The sequence below is a fragment of the Bemisia tabaci genome, chromosome 10, assembly GCF_918797505.1.
Source record: "Bemisia tabaci chromosome 10, PGI_BMITA_v3".
NCBI classification, from domain to species: Eukaryota; Metazoa; Arthropoda; class Insecta; order Hemiptera; family Aleyrodidae; genus Bemisia; species Bemisia tabaci.
The window spans coordinates 21251392-21268741 of record NC_092802.1 but is presented as its reverse complement, the minus strand read 5'-3'; the positions used below and the strand labels follow the sequence as shown (position 1 = coordinate 21268741).

The window sequence follows — 17350 nt, the reverse complement described above, 5'->3', positions numbered from 1 at the left end:
TAAGACCGCGCTGATCTGATATTCTGATAGCGGATATTGTCCTGAAATTTCCTTCGGATCCGGAGCATTGGTTCTCACTCTGGAGCTTAATCTTTTGTTGACTTTCAATTCGTCCAACTTACTCGTTTTAGGGGTCCTTTCTCGGCAGACACGTGACGCGATATAGGAAGAATGTTTTAACAATTTCGAACTCTTGCGGGCCATCGGGACATTATTAAATGGATGCACCACTTAAAAACAAATAGATATATCAAAAGTAACATGTTTATTTGTCAGCAAAATCATATCTTAACTTAATCTAAAATTACAAACTATTTACAAATTGAACTTGCGTTAGATATATGTAAAAAAACCCCAAAAAACTTTCAGATTCTAAGGGGTAAAGAATCCGGCCAAAGTCTTAAACTTGTTGAACCAAATTTTCTTATTACTGCTAAAAGAAAATTAAAAATTATACTTTACTGAAAATCGAATGTGGGCCCCTTCATAAACGAGTGATACAACATTCACTGCATGTGTGTATGTGAACCTCTTGTAGTTTTGTAGGAGCCCAAGCGGTTCGTTCGCTCTTTGCAACAAACGCTACATTCGTGAATGGAAAGTCCTTGAAGGAGCACATAACGTCCTTTTTCTTTCTTCAACTTTTGCATTTTTTATTCAGAATCTTCGTAAAATCAAAAAGAAAAGTATGGACTGATCTGAGCCTTATATGTGCTCTAAAACAATATGAAATATTTTATCGCACAAAGTCGAACTGTAGATCGAATGTAGGCCCCTTCATTTATGAGTGATGCAACAGTCATGACGTGTAAGTATGTGTAGCCCTTGCAGGAGCCCCCTTCCTCACCTATTTGCATTTTTATCTGAAGTACAAAAAAAAAAAATCGGTATGGATTGATCTGAGCCTTCTGTGCTCCAAAATAATATGAAATATTTTATCGCACAAAGTCCAATATTTTTCGATTCAGGTCCTACAAATGCTTTTAAAAGAGCATGAAAAAAAAATACTCAATCGGCTGGCGAAAGTCCAGTATTTTTCTTGAGAATAGTCTCCTCCTTCAATGAGTGATGCAACAATTGCGACATTTTTGTATGAAAAGCCCTTGCAGAAGCCTTTCTATTTGACTCAGCTAAATTTTGAAGAATCACTGACGTGTCCGCAAAAATGCTCTTACTGTAATCATTAGTATTTGTCCCCTCTGCATGCTGGAAGATTGCTTGCAGTGTATTTTTTGAGCGCATCAGTCTTCCTTTGCTTTCTCCCAAAACTTATTTATTGTATAATATTTTTAATCTCAACTTATGATGCTGCAGTTTAATATGCATGTAAATGGTAGCTATTATAACATTGTATCCTATACCACTGCATAATGAACTGATCGTCATGAAAAGGACTCCGGATTACCCAGATATTGCAAATTGTTTTAAGAGAAAATTAATGAAGATTTAAAAAAAACTAAAATCATGGTTGAAAAGAGCGTTTTTATTTTTTACGCAGAGTAGAATAGGTAAGAGGGTTTTGACATGGATCCTCAGATATCTCTATGAAGCATTAATTTCAGTGACCTATCTTTTTTACGCATTTTTGCGGACACGTCAGTGATTCTTCAAAATTTAGCTGAGTCAAATAAAAAGGCTTCTGCAAGGGCTTTTCATACAAAAATGTCGCAATTGTTGCATCACTCATTGAAGGAGGAGACTATTCTCAAGAAAAATACTGGACTTTCGCCAGCCGATTGAGTATTTTTTTTTTCATGCTCTTTTAAAAGCATTTGTAGGACCTGAATCGAAAAATATTGGACTTTGTGCGATAAAATATTTCATATTATTTTGGAGCACAGAAGGCTCAGATCAATCCATACCGATTTTTTTTTTTTGTACTTCAGATAAAAATGCAAATAGGTGAGGAAGGGGGCTCCTGCAAGGGCTACACATACTTACACGTCATGACTGTTGCATCACTCATAAATGAAGGGGCCTACATTCGATCTACAGTTCGACTTTGTGCGATAAAATATTTCATATTGTTTTAGAGCACATATAAGGCTCAGATCAGTCCATACTTTTCTTTTTGATTTTACGAAGATTCTGAATAAAAAATGCAAAAGTTGAAGAAAGAAAAAGGACGTTATGTGCTCCTTCAAGGACTTTCCATTCACGAATGTAGCGTTTGTTGCAAAGAGCGAACGAACCGCTTGGGCTCCTACAAAACTACAAGAGGTTCACATACACACATGCAGTGAATGTTGTATCACTCGTTTATGAAGGGGCCCACATTCGATTTTCAGTAAAGTATAATTTTTAATTTTCTTTTAGCAGTAATAAGAAAATTTGGTTCAACAAGTTTAAGACTTTGGCCGGATTCTTTACCCCTTAGAATCTGAAAGTTTTTTGGGGTTTTTTGTAGTTTTTATATCAGGTCGTTTTTGGAATGATGTGAAGCTAATAAAACATTTGGCTGGAGACAGAGAAACTGAGAATAATTTTTTCAATGAGCAGAACTGGAACTCCTTGTTTGATCAACTAAACATTAATAGGGGGTGATTCAGTTTGCAATCAATAAAAGTTACCTGATGTTTTGGTGAGTTTAAACTTCTCTCATTGAAATAGGGTAAATAATGTTTTAAAAACTGATGGATTAGCAATTAATTGTCATAGTGTAGGCTACTTAGAATGAACTTCTTTTGCCGCATAAATTATTCCTTACTCATAAAGTTTCAACATTAATTCTGCAATTTTTACTGCGTTTAACTCAACTGTTGGACATACTTACATTCAGCCACTAAAATTTTAAATTAAATAACAGTGAGACCACTAAGTGGAAAGTCCATTCAAAGAGTTAAATTTTTTTTTTTTTTTTGGTTCACTCATTATAAAAAGTATTTCCTGTAAGAGGTATTTAAGTAATTTATCAATAAAAGTGTGCGTTAAGCCAAGCTCCATCGGCCACAAAAGTATTTTTTCTTTTAACAGAGTATAACGTCTAGGAATGTGACTTGAAACATGAAGATAAGAAAATTGTACATATACCTATTATGCATTCCGTTGAACTTGAGCGATTCAGGTAATAATCGACTTAATTTCAACCTCAAGTTACAATGGCCTCAGTCAGAAAATTAATTGAAAAAGAGAAAAACTTGCTGCAAATACTACACTGTAAGCTTACCCCCCGAGTGGCTACCGCCACTCTTGCTACAGTATACCTATATTGACGCTAGCGGAGAATTTTTGATTTATTTTGCTTAGAGTTGCTTCACCACATAATTTGTCGAATCGTATACCTAACTGGCATGAAGTAAGCATTTAAATTTGAATGGAGTCTTTTGATTCATAAAAGATAATGAAGGCTACCTCTCAGTTACCTGGTAGTTCAAGAATTCCTAGTATTTTGTTGTCCACTGTCGGACTAGAAACACCACCCCCAAAACTCTTCATCAGAGCATGTTCCGCAGTTGGTACCTAGGCGCAAACTTTTTGATCATAAACGCTACCGATTGGTCTAATCTTTTTTGGCTTTGATTCACCCGATTACATTTATTCCATTAAGAACTAGGTAGGCACGCGAACCATACATAGACCCAATGCTCAATTAATTTCAGAGTGCACTGTTTCACTGGAGTAATTATGCTAGAAACTCACTAGGTGAGGATGGAATACTTCTGTGACACAACAACCAACAACACCACAATATTTTCACATCAAGAGTGGCGTTAGCCACCCCCGTTCGAGGAAAATGACGACCTACTAAAGTCCCTATAACAAAGGGGTGGCCGACACTCTTAGTCACACCTTCAACTCACTTCATCTGAAAATTGATTCGATATAGAATGGAATTCAGAGCAACCGGTGGCACGGATTCCAACGATCTTGGTGTCTATGGACGTAGCTAAGTTAGCCGGATGGCATTTAAGGGTTTATTATCTAACAGTCGGTAGCTGCACCACCAGTGTAAGTCCATAACATAACCTCACTATTTGATGTGTTTACATCAAGTTTTCATATAGGGCTTTTTTTTTTATCGCGGATCAGGGTGGATCTCGGTGGAATGCACTAGATCGGAATCCTGAGCGATCTGGACCGATCCAAGTGTTCCAAGCGATAAAAAAATCCAAACTTGGAATTTGGTTCGATTTGTTATTGTTTTGATTTTTTGGGGACGGCAACTTCCTCGCATTAGATTAGGATCACAGTGGATCGCGAGCTCCTCCCACCTCGGAAGAGCGATCCAGCGCTCCACCCTGATCCACCTGGAACGCTTGGATCCGCTGAGGAACAGAATAAAAAAATACCGATGTTCATCGCGATCCACCGCGTTCCACTGCGATCCGCATAAAAAAAAGCCCTTATGTTAAAATAGAGACGGAATGGGCGCTACGTATTTACTTGGCCCAGCGATTTATGCAGGAATGTAAATTCTTGATTTTATAGTAATCATCAAGCTGAGAAAATAGAACGAGTACATACCTTTCATGAAAGACTTTGTTACACATTGACTGGCCACATGGTGTTTCTAACAACTTCTGACGCAAAATCAAAGAGACTCGAAGAAAACCAAATTTGAGCTAATACTCATCGTCAAAGATCTCTGATTTAGGGACATAAAGTTGACTTAGTGATTGAATTATACTTCGCATCCCCGCATATGCCGATGATGTAAACCAGCAACGGTAAGAGGCGAAAGCTTTCCAAGATTAGTCATGAAGAACACAAGATCTTAATGTCAATAACATACACTTAGGAGAAGCACAAGCACTCCAGAGCACGTAGGTTGAAAGCAAAATTTAAAGCGAATAAATTTTGGTCAGAGCATTGTGACCGTGTCGCAAGTAGTGTGATGAGGGAAGGCTCATATTACAGTAATTTTTAGATCTTTTCTTGAGACTGATAGGGTCCACTGAAAACAACTACATCTCATCAAGATATGGAAACTAGCATTCGTGACTTGAGGAAAACAATAATGTAATTAAAAACTGAGAGTAATGGGCTCTCCCTTCGATCCATTGGTGTGCACGGTAGGGAAATATTTGGATGCTGTTAGTCACGGGAATGCAAACTGTGGTGTAAATCCTGCTTCCTTTTGATAGTTTGGCACAACTTTGTTGTCCTATTATCGACGTAATTTACCTGAATTACATTTATTGATGCTTGGGTCGGACTTACACACCGACTGATAACCTCACTTCTGAACAAAGACATCACTTGAACATTTTAAGAGAAACTAATGAAATAGAGTATCGAGCTCTGGCAGAAGACGTGGGACGTAATAATATAAGTGTGTAAAAATATTAGTTAGCTTCTACAGAGAATTGAACTCTTATATTACATTAAATCGTAAATCTGTTCTCAACTAGTTAGAACTTCGAGGGAGAAGTTGGTAACTTGGCACTAGGGGAATTTCGTTTCCGAAACACGGGCTAGACTGGGTGAACTGAACGGAATCGACCAATGGCATTGAAGCACTACCAGTTTTTCTCTAAAATTCAAAAAATTATAGCTAAAATTTTGAAAGTTATTTGCCGATTCTGAATTATCCGAGCATTGAAACCCTATTAAATGTGGTATAAATGAAATCCTCATATCTTCAAGCATGATCCTTTGTAGGTTCCATTAGAATCTGTGGCCGTGTAAGAGAGAAATCTGTTGTGAAAGGTGGTCGTGTCGGTTTCCCGCTACCAAGCGGCCCATGTTACAAAAAATATTTGTCATTTTGGGCCTTTAAGTGCTTATAACTTTTTGAAAACTCAATGGATCTTAATGAAACTCTTCCACTTTGTAGTCCTAATTGAGATGCGTCCGTAGACACCAAGATCGTAGGAATCCGTGCCGTCGTTTGGGCTGCAGTCGAGTTCCAACCGAATCAATTTTCAGAATAAGGGAGTTACGTGTGTCTATGGTTGGCTGCCACCTTTTTTCGTTTGGAGGCTTTCCAGTGTTGTCGAGTTTAGACTTTGTCCGGAGGTGGCTACCGCCACCCATGATTATAAAAAATCAAGCTTGAATAGAAATAAATAATAAAATGGTAGATCACGCACCAGATCTTGTTCAACCTGAGATCAAATTATCGCACAATATCAATCACACACTTTTCCTTTACTGGTGAAACTAGTTTTTTAAGATTTCTCTCGCCATAAACTAATTGAAAAACAGAATTATAACTTGAACTTGCTTTAAATACCATTAGAAAATCAAGTTTAAATAGAAATTAATAACATGGTAGATCACGCACTAGACCTTGTCCAAGTAGAGATCAGATTATCACACATTATTAAGTACTTATTTTTCCTTCTCGAGTGAAACTAGATGTTTTAGGATTCCTCTCCCCATAAACTAATTGAACAACAGAATTACACGTATAATACTTCAGTAAACACATGATTACAATTAATTGTACCTTATTTATGGTTAAAACGTAAGTATCCATTTTCTGGATTACCAGCGCACATTCTGCTGAGTGTTGAAAGGATTGACTTTTTCAAACTTTATACCGTACAGTATACTATACTTGAAGTTCTTCACGATGATTGCCTTAGTATCACTATTACTACTAGTGTACAGATGCACTTCCATGGATATCCCTCAGGGATCGTTGTATATCAACAATACAGGCCTCCTCATAGAACCCGAGGCATTCCTAGTTCACTATGATCAGGTGAAATACATATCAGTTGGTATAAAGCTAGGCTTCCACATAATAAAGAACAATGATATTAGACAGTGTTCCGCAAACTCTAGCTTGGGCTCTCTACTGAATATGAGTGAAAAAGAGGTGTCCTCGTTCATGGAAACTATTCCAACCCATTTCAGTGGTGTATCGAAAGGCTATTGCGTTGATGGCCTTCTGGACTGTTACCTTGATGGTAAGAGGGAGAAAAGATCAATCCTTGCCGCAGGGGCGATACTGGCCGGAGTAACTGCAGCTGGAATAGGTTTATATAACTATATTAGTATGAGTGACATCAAGAGCCACTTGGAAAAGGTTGATGCTCACTTAGAAAAGTTAGATCACAATTTTATGTCTCTAGATGAGTACGATCACCAATACCAAGAAATTGAAACAGATGTCATCCGTAAAATCTGGCATGGAGAGGAGAACCTAGAGCAGACATTAAATAAGTTAGGGTGTGAGGATCTATCTGGAGTAGTTGAGTTAAATACCAAAATGCATCTCCTCCACTACTTAGATACATCTAAGAACTCTGTCTTGAGGGGAATAGCTGGGGAGCTAACTGAGTTCTTACTTACCCCACAATACATTAAGGAAAAAATACTCAAGCAGCAAGAGTATAAAGATTCTCTATATATCCATGATTTGGGTCTATTCTATAAGTCCTCGGCCACTTTCCTCACAAGATACTCAAAAAAGGATAGATCAATGTTCTTCTTGGTTGCAACCCCAGTTATTAAAGAGGGTGATATATCCCCCTTGTATAGGACTACAAACACAGGACACAGAGTTGGACAATCAGTGGTCTCCTATAATGTGCCAGAGTTTTTTCATTTCCTACATAACGATAACTCTCATCATGTAGCAACACCGGACCTTACAAGATGTCGTCATAACTCTGGGATCTACACATGCAGCACTAAGGACACCACCATAGGTCAAGAAGATCAGTGCTTAGACTCACTAATCAGAGGGCAAGAAGAATATGCTTGTAAGACATATGTAACTAAGAAATCGTACAGGTGTACATACGTCCAGACAAGAACCGGAGTACTCTATCGGGACTGTAAGCAGGTTGAGATTTTTAACAAGTACGGTGGAATAACCACAACAAAGAATGGGTCTTTCAGAGAATCTGGATTTTTACCTTATTCAAATTTTACACAAGTAAAGTTTGGCAATCAGGTAATTTCTAGTCGCTTATCAACTTTTAAAATGAGAGTATTAACGATTGACAATATTAACAGAACTAATAGGATAGCTGATCTCGAGCAATATATGTCAGACGAGGTTGAACATGATTTAGATCATTTGGACGAGATGAGGAAACGGGACGAGATGAAGTTCTTTTTAGTGACAACAACCAAGCATACACCAATAATAATCGGTTTGTTGATATTTTTGATCATAGTCGTAATGGTATTTGCCATTATTTATATGAAGAAGGCATACAAATATAAAAAGATAGAAGAAAGAGCAGTCAGATATGACGCAAGGCGAGCTCGACTAAACTCTTCTAGATAGTCGTTGAATAGGGATGAAGCTCATACAGAATAATCTATTAATAAAAAAAAAAAAAAAAAAAAAAAAAAAAAAAGTATACTATACTTTTAACTATAGGTACTGTTGATAAATAATCTTTGCAATGCGAATTTTGAAAGATCGCCTGGACTAAATTTTACAATCCCACAAAAGCACCTATTTGAATAGGAGAAACCAACGGCACACGCGTTGTTTCTGAAATTAGCCAGCCATAGTAATTCCTCATTGCAAAATTTAGTTCATTTGGACTGAACGGAGTTGGCCCATTCGAATTATCCGACTACATTTTGCAATGAGGAACCATTTATGGCTCAGCCATAAAATCACGTATCTACACACGGAAATTATGTTACACCGATATATCACCTTTTGGCCAAAGTAACACAAACGCCGTGCGACGTTTAAAAATTTCCGCCGCCATTTTATTTTTTACAGAGATATTGTTCAACGAAGCTCTGCGAAAATTTCACCGAATTTTCCTTGTGCTGCCGGTAAAATTCAGTGAAATTTTCCAACAGATTTACCTAACAATTTCTCTGTAAAAGAGTAAAATGGCGGCGGAAATTTTGAAATGTCGCATGACGCTTGTGATGCTTTGGCCGGGAGGTTTGACATTCTATCCTCAAAATGAGCTAGAGGTTGTGGCTCCTCATTGTATAATGGACGTATTTCTGCCAAACGGAACTATGTGCAGTACGTGAGCCATATTATATATATATTCTTATAGGCCTCAGGGTTCATGTCTTAATGCACATACACAGAGTACACATAGTTCCGTTTGGCAGAAATACGTCCAAATGTTATCCATTTAGTTTGCGATGGCTCATTCCCAATCAGGTCGCACATACCTCCGAGTCGTTACCTTCATCTCCGGTAGATAGCGCCTCAAACAAACGTCGACGAAAGATTTCCCATACTGAACAAATATCTCCGTCTCATTTTTCTGTATCGTCCTCACCATAGTACAAATCTTATTTCTCATTCTATTCCACGCCGCTCTAAGCATCTTAGTCTTTTCAATCCTGACCCTAATTGTATATTTATACCTTTCACCGCGAACGTTGGCATTGGGTACCAGTTCAATATAGTCCACCCCTGGATTATGAACAGTCACTTCATTTGTGTTATAACTCAACTTCAACTTTCCCAAAAGTTCTATCACGTAGTCCGAGAGGCGTAGACGTTTGAAACGCACAAACCTCTCGCTGTACTTGTCCTCCCTCATCACGTAGTAACCAGCTTGTTCTAAGTATGTCTTGAACGCAATTTGCACCGTTTCGTAGTCTCCTTGAACCAAACTCTCGGTGAGATTATTGTAGTCGGGAATTTCTGGAGTCTCCGCTAGAGTGCGCGTCAGTAACGTTCGGACGGTTAAGTTTGGCAGTTTCAGCGTGATTTTCTCCGGATGAGAGCGAGCTTGCAAGTCGACGGTTGCAAGACCGAAGTTTAACAGGAAGGTCCAATACTGGGTTGAACTTTCGCGGATGTCAGGGTATAGCAGCATTGCAGGGATGCCTTCCAGAACTTCCTCGTACGCGAGGAGTTTCTGGACGGCTAGGATGGGGTAGAGTCCGTATTTTTTGGGCGTCAGTAGGTCTTTTAGGATTGTCGTTGTTGCTGTATCCACGCCGCCGTCTAAAGTGCCCTTCTCGAAATACCTGAAATCATAGTTATTGGGTGTAAATTTTGCTAGACAACATCACTTGTGAGGTAGATTAGACTCCCAACCCCATCCATTCTTTACGAACTCAAATACACTAAAAAAACACTCTGGCCGTGAAAGCCGTTCTTACGGGCTACATAGACATACCGTCCGCGTTCCGGGCTTAGAAGCCGCAAGTTTCAGGCTTAGCTTCCGGAGCAATCAAAGCTACGGCTCCAGCACCCGTATAACTTTCGGCTTCTGAGCCCGGAACGGACGGTATGTCTATGTAGCCCATGACATTTTTTTTCATCGTAGTAAACAAAGATCTGTTGGTTTGCTCGTTTTGGGATCGAATCAGCATAAGTATTCCTGTGATTTTTTATTTTAAGGAAAAAAATTCAAAATTATTAACGAGAATCTTAAACTTTTGCTTCAATAAATCCCTAAATACCTTCTAGAAAATTTAGGTGGAAACTCGGATTGCCTGGGATTGCATACTGACGGCTCTTTCTTTTTCCGAAGCATCTACGTCAATTTTTGCCCAAAAGGCATTTTGTGAGGAGAAGCACCACCCTTCCTTTTAGTTAAGGGGCCGTCTCTTGTCTAGTGGGGGCCGAATTAAAAATCTCAGACGTCAGTTGAGGTTAAACATTTGTGTACGTTTTAATTGTCACAGAATCAATTCGGTTGGAAATCGCGCCTGATATAAGATCATGACCTCCATCCTTGTTCATCCCCCAGGCGGCATGGCTTTGAAGCGATGAAATTCGATTTTGGGTCGACTTCCTGAACAACCTTTCAATCTAGACTTCTTACGACCTAATGTAACTGAGCAAAACACAGGACTTAGGTAGTCTGCATGGGACACCGTGTATAGCCAAATTTTGCCAATTTAAGCCAAATTTTTAATCGCAACTTTATAGCTACGATCAAACTCTTACCTGATCACACCGCTAGGATTGAACATAGTCACGTTGAAATCGCGAAAGCCGTAGCCACCAAAACTCCTCACCACAGTGCGGTAGGTGCCCTGGTTCCCACGATGCCGCCCATTCCTCGCCATCAGCGTGATGACCTCTTCCTTAGTAAACCCGAAGTACTCCGCCAAAGGGTCATGATCATCGACCTTGGCCCTGGTGACCTCCTTCCTGATCCGCACCCTCTCCAGTTTCGCCGTGGCGACACCAGTGATGAGTGCCTTCCTGAACCGATGGAACCCGTCGTTGAAGATGCCCTCGAAGAAGTAAGACATTAGATTGGCCATCTTGTGAAAGTATTTGGCGGCGTAGGTGGAGTAGAGGGGGGTGTCGTAGGCGTCGACGATGAGGATGGGGTCCTCGGTGTGGTGGTCGGTGACGTAGCCGCAGAGGAGTTGGACGAACTCGTAGAGGCATTCTTTGTCGGCGGTCCCATTGGAAATGCGGTCCAGGATTGGGTCCTTGACTTGAGCTGCGACGTCGGCGTGGTCCTCGATGACCTGGAATCGGATTGGGTGGACTGTTTTAAATTTGAAAGGTTACTGGTGCTTTAGACGGACTGAAACATCTAAAATAATCCTAACCGTGGCGGTAAAGTTACTTGTGGGAGAGCAATGAAAAAAAGACGTTAGAGTTACTGGGTAACGTAGGAATTCGCGTGTATTTTCAAGGAGATGGAAATGTTACAAAATATTAAAAGACTGACTATCGGAGCACAATGGATGGCGGTGCTAGTTGGTAAGAAATCCGAAGTGCAGGACTTCGAGTTGGAAGACGAAGACGAAGTCCAAAAACGAAGTGGCCCGGCTCCTTTTGTTAAAAACGGAGCTCGGTCCTTAGAGAGTCTTATCTTTCAATCCATCTCGTGACGCTGGTAATAAAAAATATAATAAAGATAGATGCGTACGACGTGATCACAGCAACGAGTAAGTGAAGCTTCCTCGATGCTAGGTTTTGAAAATTCATAGAGAAAGACCGAAAATATGGGAGAAAGGGAGATAGAGAACCTCTATGAATGAACGCGTTGCGGTATACGCGACACCCCCCTCGCCGATGAGAAATCGCTTCTGCGATTTCAACATGGAAGGTGAATGCAAGAAAGAAAAAAAATTACAAAAAAATAAATTAAAGAAAGGTAAAGGTAGGGAAATAAAAAAAAAAGGTGGGGCCTAGTGATCAGTCAGGTAGGATTGAAAGATTCAACTTTACAGAAAATCATATAAATACAATAAAAAGGCGTATAGAATGTCATCAGAGCCTTCCCATTGAAGTCTTAACTCTGAGAGTGAGAGAAAGAAAAAAAGAAAAAGTGTTGAGCTGGTTGGTTGTCAAAATGGATTAATAACAAAAAAAATTAAAATTCAGGTTTCACTATTGCGAAAGATTTGTGAGGAACAGATGAGAAATATGATAGGACAAAAAAAATTAAACGGAAGTCTCTTTCGCGAAGGCGCGAGTCATAGGCCTGTTAATGACGGTTTTATCGTCGATTTGGATGTCACTATTACTATTTCTCGGAGCGGCAGTAACGATAGGAGAATGACTACTGTAAGGTTTTAAACGGGAAACATGAATTAATTCATTAGATAGAGTACCTCGTATTGGAATTTCTACAATGTACGAGGGGCGTTCAATAAGTAAGTATCCCCCCTCTCTAAAATCCATAAGAATGGACCAATTTTAAAAAACTTGGGCTCAAAATCTTCCTTAGGATATTTTGAGTTCAACAAAACAAACCGCAACAAAATCGGACTATGTGCGGCCGAACGCGAGCCGTTTGAACGCGCCGAGGTGCTCGACGCTCCCGCCGAATCTGCGAGGATTTGAAGTCCGCTACAGGAGAAGAGCTTCTCTGCCAAAGCCTCAGTCGTTCATCACTGACGAAAAATCAAAGAAATTTTTGTAGAATAAGGGGCTTTCCTCACTTCTCCACATAACCAGCTCGATCCAAGCAAGTCTGATACTGAGACTAAGACTAAGAGAACAGCTTTTGGATGCCTCGTGCGTGGAAGTCTTTCAGCTGACCGCGGATGAAAGAGTGGACGGCTTGTTTGACCTCTTCCACTGATTCAAAATTAACTCCTCCAAGTTCAGATTTCAGATACGATAATAAATGGCAAACCAGACCACCATTTATTCCCGTTCCTGAAATCTGAACTTGGAGGAGTTAATTTTGAATCAGTGGAAGAGGTCAAACAAGCCGTCCACTCTTTCATCCGCGGTCAGCTGAAAGACTTCCACGCACGAGGCATCCAAAAGCTGTTCTCTTAGTCTTAGTCTCAGTATCAGACTTGCTTGGATCGAGCTGGTTATGTGGAGAAGTGAGGAAAGCCCCTTATTCTACAAAAATTTCTTTGATTTTTCGTCAGTGATGAACGACTGAGGCTTTGGCAGAGAAGCTCTTCTCCTGTAGCGGACTTCAAATCCTCGCAGATTCGGCGGGAGCGTCGAGCACCTCGGCGCGTTCAAACGGCTCGCGTTCGGCCGCACATAGTCCGATTTTGTTGCGGTTTGTTTTGTTGAACTCAAAATATCCTAAGGAAGATTTTGAGCCCAAGTTTTTTAAAATTGGTCCATTCTTATGGATTTTAGAGAGGGGGGATACTTACTTATTGAACGCCCCTCGTAATTATCTAACTGTTCTCTAGATATGATTTTGAAAGGTCCTCTAAATAATGGATCTAATTTTGAATTTCTTTTCGTTAAGCTGACCATTACCAAATCTCCAGGTTTGAAGAAAATTTCGCGTCTATCAGAATCGTAACGCTGTTTATCCCTTGCTTGAGATTTTGCAATTAAATTTGGTACGTTCTTTCGGATATCTGTTAAAATTTCAATGTTTTCTAAAAGATTGGAGTCCATATTACTCGAGGGAAGTATTGCAGAGAGAGAGGTGTCAGGGTAGAATCCATATAACAAGAAACAAGCAGTTCCAACGCTTTCGCGTTGGAGGGCGCTTCTTTAACACTGCGCATGCGAGGAACGTTTTCATACGGCCAAGCGAGAGTATTGCGGACGGACGATGTATAACAAATTGCCTACGTGAAGGTGGTCCGGCAGCAACATACCCGCCGCTAGTCTCTGGAAAACAATAGAAAATAGTAGTTGCGTACGTTGCCAGCGAGCGCGCCGCGAGCGCATCTGTTTCAATTACCTAGCATCGAGTCGGGCCTCTAACTTTCTATTCTCTCTGACATAACCTTAAACCTTCAACCCAGAGCCGCAAACAGCTGACGCTTGACGATGCTGCGCCGAGAAAATGAACCAATCACAAAATAGCACAGTAATACGTCACTAAAATGAAGAGATCACGTGACTGTTCGTGATTTTTTCGAATCAATCTGAAACTACAACCTCGAATATGAGGCATTTAAGCATAACGAAGCCCCAAAATAGTTTAACCAGGTAATACGTCCTTGCGAGATTGTTATGCTTAAAAGCAAAACATTTCACGAAAACTTTTACGAATACCAGATGCAGAAAAAAATCAAATTTTCCCGGGTGTACCAGAATGGCGTCATTACCCATAAGGCAAAACGGTATGTAGTATAGTACATGTTACATCGGGGGAGTCGAACGGCTGGAAAGGGCGCATCTGGTACCCAGAAGCGCCCAAAAGGGTGAGTATCCGGTTGATTCTTGAGTTGCTGTATTACAAGCGAACGTTATCCACGGGAGCAAGGTCGGCCAATTCTTTCTAGTATCGTTGATGTAATGACGTAGAATTGTAAGAAAAGTTTGGTTAAAACGTTCTACTAAACCCTGTGACTGGCTACGGTAAGCTGTACTTGTTTGCTGTTGAATGTTAAAGGAGTTGCATAAAGAAGTTAATAACTGATTTTCAAAGTGCGTGCCACGATCTGAACTGATTTTATTTATGAAACCGTACTGTGGAATGAGTTTTTGCATAAGAAATGTTGCAACGGTGGAAGAATTAGCATTTCGTGCAGCGCACGTTATAGCGAACCTGGTCAAGGTGCACATGGCTACCTGGTAGCCATGTGCACCTTGACCAGCCATGTCTTGGTAGCCGCTACCAAGACATAAGAATACCCATTTGAAGATGGTACAGGTCCTTTGAAATCTAGAATTACATTTGAAAACGGTTTACCAGATAGGGGAGGTGAAATTGGGTGTACTTAATTCTCCATATTTTGAATATGATCGTTTATTTTCCGCACAAGAAATGCATTCTTGTATGTAAAGTACTAAATCTTTACGTAATGTTGGCCAATAGTACTTAAATTTAATTCTATCATACGATCTCTTAAAACCTAAATGTCCTCCGCCCGAATTTAATGAGGCGTGAGCATCTCTTAAAACTTCGTTGCGTAACGATTGAGGAACATATAATGCGAGGTTTTCTCCGTTATTAGAGAATGTTACATGATATAGAATTTCGTTTTCAATGATGAAACGTTTCGATTTTCTCAATATAGCTTTATTTTTAATTGAGTTCGGGGAAGTTATCGCCTGTATAATCGGGGTTATTTCAGCATCCTGTTTTTGAGCGGTTATAATGTACCGAGAATCACTAAAGGAAATTACATTGATAGATTCAACTGGATAACGAGATAAATGATCCACTGCTTTAATTGCTGGAGAATCACTTTTCATGTAAACAATTTTGAAATCAAAATCAATAAGCTGAGCTATCAATTTATTCAATCTAACTGTGCTAGGCTTGAAATTTTTGAATGATTTCAATGCTTTATGATCACTGAAAATTTTGAAAAATCGACCATATAAAAATTCTGAAAAATGTTTTACAGATTCAGAGATACCTCTAAGTTCTAATTCTGAGGCACTCCAAGATTTAAGGGGGGGGGGGGGGGGGTAAAATTTTGGAATAAAAGCCTATTGGATGCAATTTATTATCTTTTCCTCTTTGAGCAAGGATACTTCCCGTGGCGATATTGGAACTATCAACTATGAGAATTGTCTCTAACGTTTCATCAAAATTTTGCAAGACGGGAGGGGAGGTAAATTTTTCTTTGAGAAGAGCAAAAGCGGATTCTGCCTCAGGTGTTCATTCAAAGTGTTTGTCATCACTATTTTTGACAACATCGTAAAAAGGTTTGCAAAGATTGGCAAAATGAAAGATGAAGTCCCTGTAAAAATTACAAGAACCTAAGAAAGAACGTAATTCCTTTAAATTTTTGGGAGGTTTCGCGTTCTTGATAGCGCTAAGATTTTTCGCAGCAGGAGAAATGTCGGAGTTAGAAATATGGAAACCGAGCACATCTAAACTATTATGAAATAAGCGACACTTATTTGTGCGAACGCGCAATTCGTGATGAAGGAGGCGTTCCATAACAATTTTTAAAAGTTTAGCATGTTCTTCCTTCGTCTTGGAATACACATATAAATTATCAATATATATTACAACTCCATGCCACAATAAATCATTACATTAAATCATATCATTCTTTATTGTCAAATTTTTAATGTGATTTTATGAAATTTTGAAACAGTCATGCATTCACCAAATATTTAACAAAGCTGTTCAACTCTCTGTCAGTCTCAATTCCTCACCTCTCTAAAGATTCGTTCAACCTCTTCGAGCGCACCATCATAATCACTGGCTTGGAAAGACGCGAAACTGATCTTGATGACCGGGAAGCGGTTCATGTAGTCCTTCCTGAACTTCTTCACCTCCGGGGTGTCGGTCATGACGTGAAAGCCCGCGAAGATACGTCTCGTCTGGCTAACGTCATACTTAGAATTAAAAAAGTAATCCACAGTTGACGCCAAGAGGGATTTTCCGAACCCCGGCGGTTTTGTGACGAATATTATCGGACCCATGTATTTTTCTTCGCGAAATATGAAGTCAGGCAGGAAGAGAGTCTTGTCCACGTACAGCTCGCGGTGGTAGTCTATGAACTCCTTGAAGTCGGTAATTTGTGATGCACCATTTGTGGTGTTACCAGACGTTTGTGTCACTGCGGACTCGATGGGGTCTTGAAGGAAGAAAACGTGGAACATTGAGAATATGCTGACGGAAATAGTTCTTTCCATAACAATTGGAAGTTTTTGACGAGTGGATTGATCTCATATATTTTTATTGAAAAGGTTTTGGACAATAACTATAGGGAGGTTATGGCCTTAAGGAAAGGGTGGGAACTTTGAGGTTCCATCACTCCGATATACTTGACAGTTCGCGAAAATATTTCTATTCGCACCGTAGGAATCTATGAATTTCACAAGCGAAGTGTCAGAATATTACGAATTTCACAAATTGAAAGCAAACGCCATAGAACTATCGATTCCTTCAAATTATTATGAGCACGATTTGTTTACATATGTCCAAGTACAGAAAAGTTTTTGGCCTCGTGGAAAGAGTGTGAACTTGGAACTTTTGTAACTCTTAAGCTTAATCGACCAAAAACATAGTTCTACCCTGAGTTAAGGAAATGTGGTCAATTTTACAAGTGAAAACGATGGAATTTTTCGAATTTTATAACTGGGGAACACGCAACTCATCACAGAAAAAATAGGCTTATATTTGCAAAATAAATGATA

The 17350-nt window shown here is 39.6% G+C and overlaps 2 protein-coding genes across 2 annotated transcripts in view; one reads left to right on the top strand and one right to left on the bottom strand.

Annotated features, from left to right (window-relative positions):
- sli (slit guidance ligand) overlaps positions 1–17350 on the top strand; it is a 505938-nt gene that overhangs the window by 419132 nt on the left and 69456 nt on the right.
- On the bottom strand, positions 249–17170 carry LOC109037745 (uncharacterized). The gene is made up of 4 exons (XM_072305417.1): positions 16364–17170; positions 10793–11328; positions 9055–9864; positions 249–6917 (listed from the first exon to the last, which is right to left on the bottom strand). Exons 1-4 carry the CDS (start codon positions 16844–16846, stop codon positions 6875–6877), a joined length of 1872 nt encoding a protein of 623 aa, XP_072161518.1. The 5' UTR covers positions 16847–17170; the 3' UTR covers positions 249–6874.